General features: G+C 42.6%; 1 protein-coding gene across 1 annotated transcript; it reads left to right on the top strand.

Annotated features, from left to right (window-relative positions):
* Nucleotides 1-1,008: 1,008 nt before the first annotated feature.
* LOC310757655 (protein SPMIP1) lies at nucleotides 1,009-9,301 on the top strand. The gene is made up of 2 exons (XM_083603150.1): nucleotides 1,009-1,758; nucleotides 3,744-9,301. Exons 1-2 carry the CDS (start codon nucleotides 1,302-1,304, stop codon nucleotides 3,860-3,862), a joined length of 576 nt encoding a protein of 191 aa, XP_083459276.1. The 5' UTR covers nucleotides 1,009-1,301; the 3' UTR covers nucleotides 3,863-9,301.
* The last annotated feature ends 3,666 nt before the right edge of the window (nucleotides 9,302-12,967 follow it).

Below are 12,967 nucleotides of genomic sequence, written 5' to 3'. Positions count from 1 at the left end.
TAATTTATGGCTTAACTCCAGAGGTCTGAAACTTTCCCATTTCTTTATGGGTGTGGTAGTTCTTGCATTGCGATGAAAGCATTAGAGGATGAAACCAAATGGCTGGCATGGAGTTCATCTCTATACAGCTGCCTTACCCATCTCTCAGCTACAAATGCTTTTGATTCTGTTATTTTAAGATGCTTTGCTTTTAAAGGGCAACTGCTCAAATTAAGACCACGGGACAAGAAAGATAGAGAGAGTACCTTTGCATGCATTTTAATTTCCTCTCTGTAGCTGTATGCTATATACATTTCTGTGAAAAAGATTTATCCCCCTACTGTGCTACCTTTCAGCTATCACTATGACTACTGCATTGTGAGGCAGGGGGCTTTTAAGAAGGTGTTTGAATTCTTTGTGTAACACACAGAGAGCCAGTCAAAACTTGCCTGCTTTGGGGCTGTATTACGCACCCAAACCCCAGGGTGGGTTTTGAGCAAGGGCACACAGCCAGTTTTGTGGTTTCAGAGAGAGAAATCACAGGCACCACATGGAATGGTAGCCAATCTAACTTTTTGTGGCTTCCGCTGAGTTTGGCTTTGATTTTCTTTGGGTTGAGTCCAATGCAACTTAAAATCGGGGAAATGAAGATTGGCAAATCCCCTGCTTGCTTGTTGCACAACTTGCATTCAAGATGGACTGCTAACTTCCAACCAAGTTACAGAAGTTCCAACCAAGTGTGTATCTGAAGAAGTGTGCATGCACACGAAAGCTTATACCAAGAACTAACTTAGTTGGTCTTTAAGGTGCTACTGGAAGGAAATTTTTTTTTTGTTTTTTCCAACCAAGTGTTTTTGTTAAATCACTATTTGTGTGTGTGCACACTTGTGTGTTTCTCAGGTGTAAATATTCTCTGTAGTCAGCACAAGTGGGAAGGGTGAGGAGGGCAAGGTTCTTTACTTTCAGTTTGATTTACGATCTTCAGTTACAAAGCCCCAACTAGGTTGTAAGGTAACTAATTCCACCTGTCGGGCAATTGTAGCTGCAAAGAAGCCCACCTAAGGTTTTCAACATTTCACCAAAAACAAACCCTTCCAACGCAGCTTTATGCCTTGTAGTCACCTAGTTGCAGGAGGGGTGTGTGTCAGAGAGAGAGAGAGAGAGAGAGAGAGAGCACACACACAGGCCCTGTTCAGAGGCTGTAATTTGAGAATAGCTTCACTGGCCCTTCTGTGTATGTTTCCTTGGACACCAGAGGCAGGAAGTAACATTTGCCGAGCACACGGTGGTCACCACACAGACTCTGCCATCTCTCTGGGGCCATGAGGGGTCTGCTGACCACACGGGAGCAAGATGGCTGGAGGGAGCTTATTAACAAGGAGGCCTCCTGCAGGGTCAGCTGGAAGGCAAAATACGGGCACAAATACCCCAGGCGGGTGACTGACTATGGGGTCGCCAAGAGGAAGTGTTTCTTGCCTGCCATCTGCCCTCCTGAGAAGAGTGCAAGCTCCCTCCGGTGTCAAGAAGTAACTGTGCAAAAAGAGGACAGGCGGCAGCTGTCAGGGAAGGAGAAGAAGCAGGAGGAGGAAGGCCCAAGCCTTCAGGAGCCTCTTCCTGAGATGAGGGTTCCCACGCCACAGACAACTCAGTTGCTATACCAGGGCTTTTCCCATGAAGGCAAAGGGAGGAACCACTACCTCAAGCAGAGGAAGATGAAGAGCCCTGAGGAGAAATTCTGCTACCCAGTGCTGTCGTCATGGGAATATGGCTGGCGCTTAGGTAAGAGTAATGAACCAGTAATGGCTGTTGCATGGATCCCAGAGCATGAGAGGCATGCAGTAGGCTTAAGAGAATGCTTCACCAGTGACGACGAAATATTTCAAGTTGCTTCTGCCTCCCCCGCTTTAATTGTCTTTGTGAGGGAAAATTATTAGGGTGGAATGCAGTGTAGCGCTGTCTGTTGTCCATATGTAATCTCCCCCGCCATGACACGCTTAAATTTGTTGTAGGACTTCCCCTGATCTCTAGCAGATTTGGGAAGGCATAGGGCACTAACAGGATGTGTCCCTGACAGCTGTCTGTCTTTCCTTATGCACACATGCCAGCTCCTGAACAGTTTTAAATATGGTGGCCCACTTACACATTGGCAAAAAACCCGAGGAAATGTATCTCCTCAAAAGAGGCCAGAAATCGGCGCAGTATTTAGCATAAGGCAATTTATACGTTTGCAAATTTGACAATAATTAGTATAGGTCAAATGGGAAGACTGTGACCAGGTATCAGTTGTTGACTGACAACTCCATTGACGTCTGTCTCTTTTGGAGCAGACTGTTCTTCAGTAGAGGACTGTCCTCTGGAAAGTAGGCCACATGGTCACCCTCCCTTTTAAGCTTTGTTCAGAAATGCATTTTTGAGGCGCGGGAGCTAAATTGTGCCTTCCGCTTGCTCTAGTTGCCCTATGCCTGCCTTTCTATCTGTTACCACTTAGCAGCCTTCCTATTTCATTCTGCATAAGCCCCCAGCAAAGCATTATTCCGTGAGTCACGGTGACAGAAGCCAATCTAGTTCTGTATGCCAGAGTCTGAATGATGTTTCATTTGCTTACATGGTGACTTTGCTCTGAGCGTAAGTGTTAAGAAGAAATACAAAACAGTAAGAACTAAATAAAGTGAAGCACAAGCTGGTGGTGTTTGCCTGGGATGACGACACCTTTACAGGCCCCACTTCAGAGTCCAAATCCCCATGCAGTCATGAATCTTTGGTCAGGCACCATCTCTCAGCCTAACTTGCCTCATAGGGTGGTTGTGAGGATAAAATGGAAGGAGGGGGAAGCCATATTTAAGCTCCTTGGAGGAAATGACTGCCTGCCTGCCCCCTGAATGGTAGAAATTAGGCAGGTGAATCTTTTAAGATAAAATGATGGGCAAGGGTGCACTTGCTGAATTTCTGTATAGTCTGCTGCTATTACAAGACAGGGAAAAAGTTTGCCATCATCTAAGCCAGGCATAGGCAAACTCTGCCCTCCAGATGTTTTGGGACTACAGCTCCCATCATCCCTAGCTAACAGGACCAGTGGTCAGGGATGATGGGAGTTGTAGTCCCAAAACATCTGGAGGGCAGAGTTTGCTTATGCCTGATCTAAGCATTTATATCTTTTATTAATAGTGGAACTAAGCTGCTGTTTTGTGCATTATTGTTTTATGGAGCAGAGTTTTGTTCAGTGGGAGCTATAAAGCATTGCAGCTCTTCAGGTCTATCAGCCTCATTCCAAAAGACCCAAACAGGTTTTAGTGCTTTCTTCTTCAGTTAAGAGCACATGTTGGCGTTAGCCAATTGTAAACGCAGGCAACTGAATGATAATCTTGGTCATTTGATAGCCCTTTTTAACCATTTTTGTCTTTTTAATTGTATATATTGCTTGTTTTATGTTGCTATGGCTGTTGGCTAATGCGAATAAAGTTTATCTATCTATCTACAGCATAGGCGGAACTACCTGAGCAGCCCCAGGAAGGCAATGTAGTCATCACAGCTACAGGTGGTGAACTCATGATGGTTTGTATGGCAGTCAGTTAAATGCCTGGTGATGATTTCACCAAATCCAGGAAATGGATGACAGGTTTATACTGCTCCTTGCTTATCAGTTTGCAAATTGTGACTGTTCTGTAACGGAATCTGAAAATCACATCATGTGGCAGCTGGCATTCTGCTTTAGGTTATCTTAGGCATGCAATTTTTAATGCTCAATTACACATTTATTTTTCCAGGAGACGTGGTTAAGGACATGAGGACACCAATCCATGGCAAATCCCGAATTGTAAAGGATACTTTCTACTTCAAAAACGGAATCTTCTATCATCCATCAAAAACTGACAAGCTGTCATGAATATTATTGCTAACTGACATGTGGAAATGTTTGTGCAATGTTGCCTAGCATGGGTATTTGTTGTGGTATTGGATCAGACAACCCTCTATAATTACTTCCCTCCATAATTACTCTTTCAGATTTAGAACTTGCTTCTAGCCTTCCTTTCCCTGTAGCATGTAGCACTGCTTCTTGTGTAACAGATGCACAGCACCTATCATTCCGGCAGAGTAACTTACTGGGTTCTGTGTCAAGGATGTGTATACAACCTTGCATACATTTGGGACCAGAGTCTGATTTAGAGCCAATTAATTCATATGGCTGTTGTGATGTTTCTTGTGATGGTTTCCTTTTGTGGTGACACCTTGAAAGAAGACCTGCCATAGGCTGATTTTTTTTTAAAAGCACCTATCACAGTTTATACCAAGATGAAGTTAGAGAACTGCTTTGAAATTCAAAAAGGGTGCAGGTTTGTAACAAAAACTTTTGTGACAAAGTATTCCCAGTTCTCCAGGTAGTGGATCTATGAAAGACCTTTGACTGAGGCCTTGGAGGGCAACTGGCAGTCAGAGTAAACAGTATAGGACTAGATGGACCAAGTCTGCTCCATTAGTGATTGGGTACATTATCGTATTCTTCCCTGGAGGTTGTGTGAGCTGTTGTATTGCTTCTTAGACGCGGGGTGGAGTACCACAATGACTTTACTATTTTCACTCATGGGAGCGAACCCATCATTCACTTGTATAATAAAGGTAGACCATGAGGAATTTATAGCCGCAATTATGTGTATGTCAGACATGGGTATGCTGATCAGCTGATCAGTCATGGAGACAACGAACTAATGGTGAGCAAAAATTCACAGGACACAGCCCTCGGAGACGGGTAGCTCTGTGGTTTTTGCTATTTTTCCTAGAGCTCTTCAGGCATGGATGTGAATGACTTGTGAGAGTACCCTGGTTTCTTCAAAAGATCATGTGAGAAAGCCATGCTTTGCTGTGTGTCATATCCACAGCAAAGCTCAGATTGAGCAGGAAATCGATCCATGAGCCAAGGTTGCTGCCTGCAGGGGACAGAGGCCCCCAAGTGAGGTGAACTTGGGGCTACCAGAATTCCCTTGTTTTTCTAAGGGTTATTTTCAGATATGTGATTCCCCACTCCATAGAATAGTCGTGACCGCCTCAGAATGCCCCTTGTTTCGAAAGCTTTTTGCTGACAGGCCTCCATTGCTCCCAACTGCTGCGTTACAGCCAGGAGAGTGAACAAAAGCTCTGTTGTTACTCGCAGCTCAAACAAGCCTGGCTGAAAAACATGAGATTTAAAATTAAAATGGGGGGTTGTGTGGGTGCTCATGCTCTTAGGGGTGCATAAGGCAGGCATGCTTTTCAAGGTTGTCTCCACAGCTATGACATACAAGTATTTTATATGAAAATTGAGATACCCGAAAAATTGAAGGTGCTCCCTGGAGCCAAGACAAACTGTGCTGCTGCAACTCACAGCTTGTGTTACCCTCATTCTATATACACTCATACAATGGACTTTGTAACTTCAGCTACTCTCCCTATTTGATCCGGAACCAGGGTGGTGATAATTTTTCTTTCTTTCTTGGCTTTGTTTGCTTGAGAAGTCGAAGAGATCCAGTGACTCACTGCTCCACAGAGACCACTTGACTAGAACAAAATAGCATAAAACAAAAGAGCTGCAAAATAAATTTAGTGGATGGAACCATAAATTTATGTGTGCTAATGTATCTAAAAGGTGGCTCTTTTTCAAGTATATGTGAATAATTTCATAGTGTCTTATGTCTCACTTGACTGAAATTTGATAGTAACATGAAATATACTTTCAGTGTTGTGATTTACTACAGGAATGCTGTCCAATGGGCCAGCAGGGAATAAGGGATGAAAATTTCAGTCCATGTGGATATATATTGCTGATATTTTATCTGCTCTCAGTAAAGCCACAACTTAGTCCTGCGATTCAGCTTATGCCGATCCATGGACTGAATAACAGGCTGCTTCTAGACCAGGCACCCCCAAACTCGGCCCTCCAGCTGTTTTGGGACTACAACTCCGATCATCCCTAGCTAACAGGACCAGTGGTCAGGGATGATGGGAATTGTAATCCGAAAACAGCTGGAGGGCTGAGTTTGGGGATGCCTGGTCTAGACCAATACTTACTCCATTTCATTTTGGTTTTAGGCTTCACCATCTCTTTGCATTTCTCTGGACAGGGCTCAGGACAGATAGCAGTATGATAATTATTCTACACCCTCCCTGAGTAGCAAATGACAATTTAATAAAAACATCTTCTGGATGGTGTATATATGGATGTAGGAAGCTGCCTGAATTCAGATCACTGGTCCATCTAGTTGAGTATTCTCTGCACTGGCTGGCAGCAGCTTTCCAGGGTTTCAGACGCTACTTTTTTCTAGCTGTACCTGGAGATGTCAGAGATTGAACATGGGAATTTCTGCACGCAAAGCAGAAGTTCTACCACTGAGCTATGGTCCTTTCTCATGCTTGGCCATTGGAAATCTCTTCCCCTAAAGACTCGCTTCCTCTAAAGACCCCTAAAGTTAAGGAAAAGCCACAGGGAGTCCCCTCTTTCTGTGCAAAGTCAGTGAACGTAAGAGAACACATCAATTTCTGGGAAGGCAAGTGTAGGATTTTATTTTCCCCAGCAATTTCTATATGCGCATACACATGAAGGATGAATGAATGATTCACAGGAAGACCCACAACCACCACACAAGCAAATCAGGATTAACACTGTCATATAACTGCCCTGCAAACAAAGTGGAACAAAAGCAGGGTGAATGTCCAATAAGCCGGTTGTCTGAATGAGCCCCACATCTGAAACTGCAGGGCTTGCCTTATGTGGTTATGTTACCTTAGGCAGCATTTCAGCTAGGAAATGACATCTACATTACACATAGATTTTGTATTTGAGAGTGCAATATTATTTTGATGATGGGAAATAAACAAGGAGGTGATCTCTAAGTTAAGCACAGCTTTCTTTGGAGATCCCTTCAGAAATACAGACCAAGGAGGAAGCAGCATGATGGGGCCAAACTGTTTTTTGGCATCCTAATCTACGGTGAGCCACCTATTTTAAAAGGTTATCAAAATAGCTTCACTGAAACTTGCTTGCTTATTTGTTTTGTCTTCCCAGAATTGGTAGTATTTCCTGCACAGGAATTTTAAAACAGAAGCAGGCCTTTATATAAAATCCTGCAATTAATTTGTCTAATTAGTTTACATAGAAGCTATAGCAAATATGCTTTTTAGTATTTTAGCCTCATTTTATAAAACAGCACATGCATGAACATTTAGAGGTGAGGGCTTGAAGCTGTGCTAATTTGTACAGGAGGAAGGGCGTTGTGAGGAGTCACTAGTAGAATGACAGGAGTGTTGTCTTTGGATGTGGGATTTTTAATCCCCCTTTAGCTATGAAGCTGCATGGGAGGCATAGAAGTCAGACTAGTCAGGAAGCCAGAGGGGAAAAAAACAGCAAGAGGAAACTCTTGACTCCATCCAGACACAACTAAGCCTAGTGCCACCTAGTGACTAAAGGTTATATTCAAAGAAGGGCTAAGTCACGTCCCTATTAGTGCAAGGATTTCTGCTTGAACAACAGAACTCACCCTGTGTACCCCTTAAATTTGTTCTAGGGGTTCTGCCAACACCCTGGAGCAGATCTGGGGGTGGGGGGTGGGAAGAGGGGGAAAGTCCCACTGCCCAAATAGATACCCATGCACTGTAGAGACACATTTATTGAAGACCACCCTACAAAAATAGAATATACAGTGGTACCGCCGGTTGCTGACGGGATCTGTTCTGGAGCTCTGGTCGGATCCCGAGGTTTCTGCAACCGGAGGTGCCGCTTCTGTGCATGTGCAAGGTGCGAAAAAGCGCTTCTGCGCATGCATGTGGCGCGTAGAGCGTTTCTGCACATGCATGCGGGGCGAAACCCGGAAATATACTTCTGAGTTTGCCGCGTGCGTATCCCGAAGGATACGCAAGAAGAGGTGCACATAAGTACAGGTACCACTGTAATCCCCACCATGAGGTTTACAGTGAGTTTGTAATTTGAAAGTAAAACCTATAGTCTAGAACGCTCATACACAATTAGAAAAAAATCAAACCACTATTCTCTTCTGTGTTAACAATGATCAAATATTTGCACAAAGAGAATGGGAGAGGTTTAGAGGCATTTTAAACTTCACATAGCATAAACATCCCCAAGAATGTGAGCTGAGAACTAAGTGGTTGAAATGTCACAACTATAAATGCACTAGGGGTGTCTTAATCTTGCAGCCTCAGCTTCCCCATGCGGAATGTGGGGATAATACTGACCTGCCCAAGTAACAATAATCCTCTTACAGAGCAATCTTTTGTATGTTTTCCTTTTAGTTTGATGGGACTTATTAATTTGTGCATTTAAGATTGCAGCCTTAGCTAACCTACCTCACAGGGTTGTTGTGAGGCAAATTGAGAACCGAGTATACACTGCACTGAGCCATTTGAAGGATACAGGTGTGACACATAATGCTGAAGATGGGATAGTTTCAATCCAGAAAAAGGAATATTGCATTTTACTCAGACAGACTTAATATTTGTACCACATTGTGGAAAAGTTTGGGGAATTATTCCGATCCTCACACCTGTGCTCATTCCAGTGGCTCATTCATTTTTATCTGTATACATTTTTAAAATACTATATGTTATTGCAGGACTGTGAAAAAGATGTGGTTAGAAATCTGTGCACTAAATATGGCCACAGCCTGAAATAAGAACCTGGGTGGTATTAGCAGCAGCCAGCCATAAAATCAACACCACCTTTCTCGATGGCCACACAAAGATTTTTCTTCTTCACTTTCCCCCACCCGCTTAATGCATCAGGATGTATACAATTTGCGGAGGTGACATATTTCAGGTATCTACAAGGGGCATGTAGGTTGCGGACAGAAAAGGCCGGGTGAATCCTTGACATTTCTGCTCCAGCAAAAAATAATAAACACTTGTGTTTACTTTGGCATTACAAGATATACTTACTTTTTGCTTGTTTTTGTCCTCATGGGCTATGCTGAGCTATGAAAGGCAGGAGGAGAAGGGGGCACATTGTGGCTGGGTGGTTAAAGGCCAAGCAGTTGAAAAGTTATGGTTTTGATTAAAATTGACAAGTTAACACTGCTTAGTTTTATTCTTCTCATTTCTAATTGTTATGGGTTTTTTTTTTAATTCCCGCTTCAGAAACAGAGATTTGAGCTTTCATATCTGGCATAAGAGGAGGGGGTCCTCAGTTTCCTCCAGACTATTCTAGTCTCTCTTGGTTGTTATTTTCCACTTTGGTGGTCAGGCAGCCCAGAGTGAGAAATCAGAATTTGTTCCATCATTCGGTTGAATATACATCAATATGTTACTTCAAAACAGGAGAATAAAATTTAAAACACGGCAAAAATTGTTTTATGGGAGGTGGATTAATGATGTCACATCTACAGCCCAATCAGCACTAGAGATGGAAGGATTTGCCAATTTTGTTTCTTTCAGTTTCTCATTTTTTCATTCTTAAATTCAGTCCTGCAGCAACTAGCAATTTGAAAAAAATAAATCATGAAAATTATTCAGCATTTTAGTGTGAATTTCTCCTGACACATATTTGTATACAGTTTGAATATGCATTTTTGCTAGTGATTTCTCCTAATACAATGCACTTTAGTACATAATTTCCAGCAACAGATGCATTTTTGTAAATATTGTTTGGCTGGAGAACTCCCTTGAAAAATTCAGATAAGTGCAGATTTCGATGGTTATACTTGTTTTGGTGCTGTCATTGTTTTGGAATGTATGAAATCAATTGTACTTTAATGAAACTGAATTGAAATGCTCTCCCATTCTTAACCAACTCTACACAAATGACTTCTGCTGTAGACAGAGTGAATTGGGACTCAGCTACACGGCTGCAAATAAAACATCTTAAATGTGTTGTAGAGTGCAATATACAAATGTGAGACTAGATGACGAAAGTGAACTATGCAAAATTCAATGTATTTTTCACAGCTTTTTTATATGTGTGTAGATTCCACCTTAGTTTCCCCTGAGCTTGATCCAGAAGATATGATTGTTTAGAAATACAAACACAGTGAGTTGCACTTCCACAGTGGGTTGTTCATTGCTAAAATAATTGACATCTGAATATAATGCTTTTCTCTGCAAAGACGGACAATGAGGTCATGCCAAAACTATAAATGTATCTCTTTTATAGGCCAATTTGGCTTACCCTGAAGAATCACAGGAATTATAGGATTGTAGTCAACGAATGTCTACTCAAAGTAGACTCACTGAAATGAATGGACTTAAATTAGCCATGGTCATTCATTTCAGTTGGTTTACACTGAGTGAATATGACCCATAGCTTGGTGGTGTGATGAAAACATAGCAAAGCTTATGTTAGGATTCCTTCCTTCCTTCCTTCCTTCCTTCCTTCCTTCCTTCCTTCCTTCCTTCCTTCCTTCCTTCCTTTGATTTATGAATGCCTCAAATCTTTTTCGCATTGTGTAGTTACATTAGTCTGCCCACCAAACCCAGCTACAAATGGACAGTTATTTATTTTCCAGTTAGCCGGTGAAGTCAAGGGCAGACAGAACAAACAAGGAGCTTTTCAACACAATGCAACGTAGACGAAAATATATAAACAATCCCAAACATTGATTTGAGTGAATAAACAAAGAAATGAGACCATGGCAAACAAGCAGAGAAACCCTATGGAAGACAAACGGGAGCCGCATCAACCGCACTTGTTTATTTTAAAATGTGCATGTATTTCACTGTGGGGACCAAGAGTTGATAGCTTTTTGATGGAAAGAGAGGTGCGGTTGTGTATTTCTGGCTTCTTCAGAGTGGAATGAAGCCATTTTAGAGGAATAATTTCATTGTTGACACACACGCAATTCTGTAAACCATTATCTGTGGATATTCCCAGACGAGTCACAAGGAAATGACTTCACTAGAGAAAATGGGAGTTTGTCCTGAGTCAGAAGTACTGAGCCCTCAGTTTTTCCTATCTGAGCTCTGTATTTGCTCAGCTAGGATTGTTCTAATGAAAACATGGCTGTCATCCTGGGCTTGGCCAGCGAGGCTTCAGAGGACAACTGGGCTTGTAAAAGCGTGGTTTTATCCCTGTATATGTATGTGTGTGTGCGTGCGTGCGCACACACTTGTAGAGCTTGAAAATAAATCTCAGGGGAACCTGAAGTAAACAAAACGCAGACCAAACAAATATTCTTGAATTTTTGTCAGAAAAATAAATCAAATGCTTTATATCTGAATCATTGCCTTGTTTTCAACAGCAAGGACTTCATGCTCCCCCTGGTGGGGAAAATGTGATACAAAATATATATATAAAATGTAGAAATGCTCCTGCTTTTGAGAGCTACAAGGAAATAAGATAAGATTTTCAAATTCATTTAAGTTTTCTCCCCACAATGCCCTTCTAAAGTCTCAGGAAGGGCTTTGACCAAAGGATATAGTGGTGGTTGGCCTATTTATTATCATTGTGTATTACTCTTTCATGGATCACTGCCTTGTCGTGGCAAAGGGGCTTGAATAACTCAGAGAAACAAGAAGATCAAACCTATCCATTCTGAAGGAAATCAGCCCTGAGTCCTCACTGGAAGGACAGATCCTGAAGCTGAAGCTCCAATACTTTGGCCACCTCATGAGAAGAGAAGACTCCCTGGAAAAGACCCTGATGTTGGGAAAGATGGAGGGCACAAGGAGAAGGGGACGACAGAGGACGAGATGGTTGGATAGTGTTCTCGAAGCTACAAACATGAGTCTGACCAAACTGCGGGAGGCAGTGGAAGACAGGAGTGCCTGGCGTGCTCTGGTCCATGGGGTCACGAAGAGTCGGATATGACTAAATGACTAAACAACAACATTGTTTATTAAATTCATATACTGAAGATCACACGGTGGGTTACAGCACGATTCTTTAGGGTAGAGAAGCCACCGGCAAATTTAAAAGCTACCCCCAGCTGAAATATGAGAACAAAAGAAGTCTCTTGTCCTAGACCAATAGTACAGGGAATGATTGAGTTCTTGCTTGGTTGCATTTCCACCGGAAGCAGGCAACGTCCCATCTGAAGCAAACACAGAGCCTTTGCCACCTTTGCCGCCCTGATCACACAGAAGGGGAACAGTAAGTACGGCCCTTACCCTCAAATCCATGGTGCACAGTACCCAAGGCTGGTCCAATTATTTTTGGCAGAAAATGCCTCAGGGTCTCTTCCCAGTAATAAAACTACAGCAGTAATAAATGAAATCACAATTTGCTACCATTGCATCCAAAATCAGCTGCCTGGCCAACAAACTCACTCCACCTAGTGGTGTGATCAGCCCTTCTAGTATATCACAGCATGATTCATCATGAAATACCTCTTACCCTGACCTTTGACACCTGAAATGTGTGTTTTCAGGACCCACCCTAGTCCTATGACGGTCATTTAACTGTTTTTTTTTAATACTGAACTTTAAATTGTTGTAATGGGACGTAGAATCATAGAATCATAGAATCATAGAGTTGGAAGAGACCACAAGGGCCATCGAGTCCAACCCCCTGCCAAGCAGGAAACACCATCAGAGCACTCCTGACATATGGATGTCAAGCCTCTGCTTAAAGACCTCCAAAGAAGGAGACTCCACCACACTCCTTGGCAGCAAATTCCACTGTCGAACAGCTCTTACTGTCAGGAAGTTCTTCCTAATGTTTAGGTGGAATCTTCTTTCTTGTAGTTTGGATCCATTGCTCCGTGTCCGCTTTTCTGGAGCAGCAGAAAACAACCTTTCTCCCTCCTCTATGTGACATCCTTTTATATATTTGAACATGGCTATCATATCACCCCTTAACCTCCTCTTCTCCAGGCTAAACATGCCCACGTACTGGTGAAGGGTGTGTCAGAAATGAGGTGGCAGTGATTATGACAATATTTTATATGCAAGCAGGTCCTGCTATCTGTATGCTTGCTATGCGAAAGGTCACTTATCCAAACATAATTATCCCCAAACTCTACTATACACTCCAGGTTCTGATTCTGATATCCAAACAGACAGTTGGCCCACTTCCTTA

The sequence above is a fragment of the Podarcis filfolensis genome (assembly GCF_964270895.1).
Source record: "Podarcis filfolensis genome assembly, chromosome: 2".
In the NCBI taxonomy this organism is placed as follows: Eukaryota; Metazoa; Chordata; class Lepidosauria; order Squamata; family Lacertidae; genus Podarcis; species Podarcis filfolensis.
Note: the sequence above shows the minus strand (reverse complement) of the source record. Positions and strands in the feature narration are given on the sequence as shown.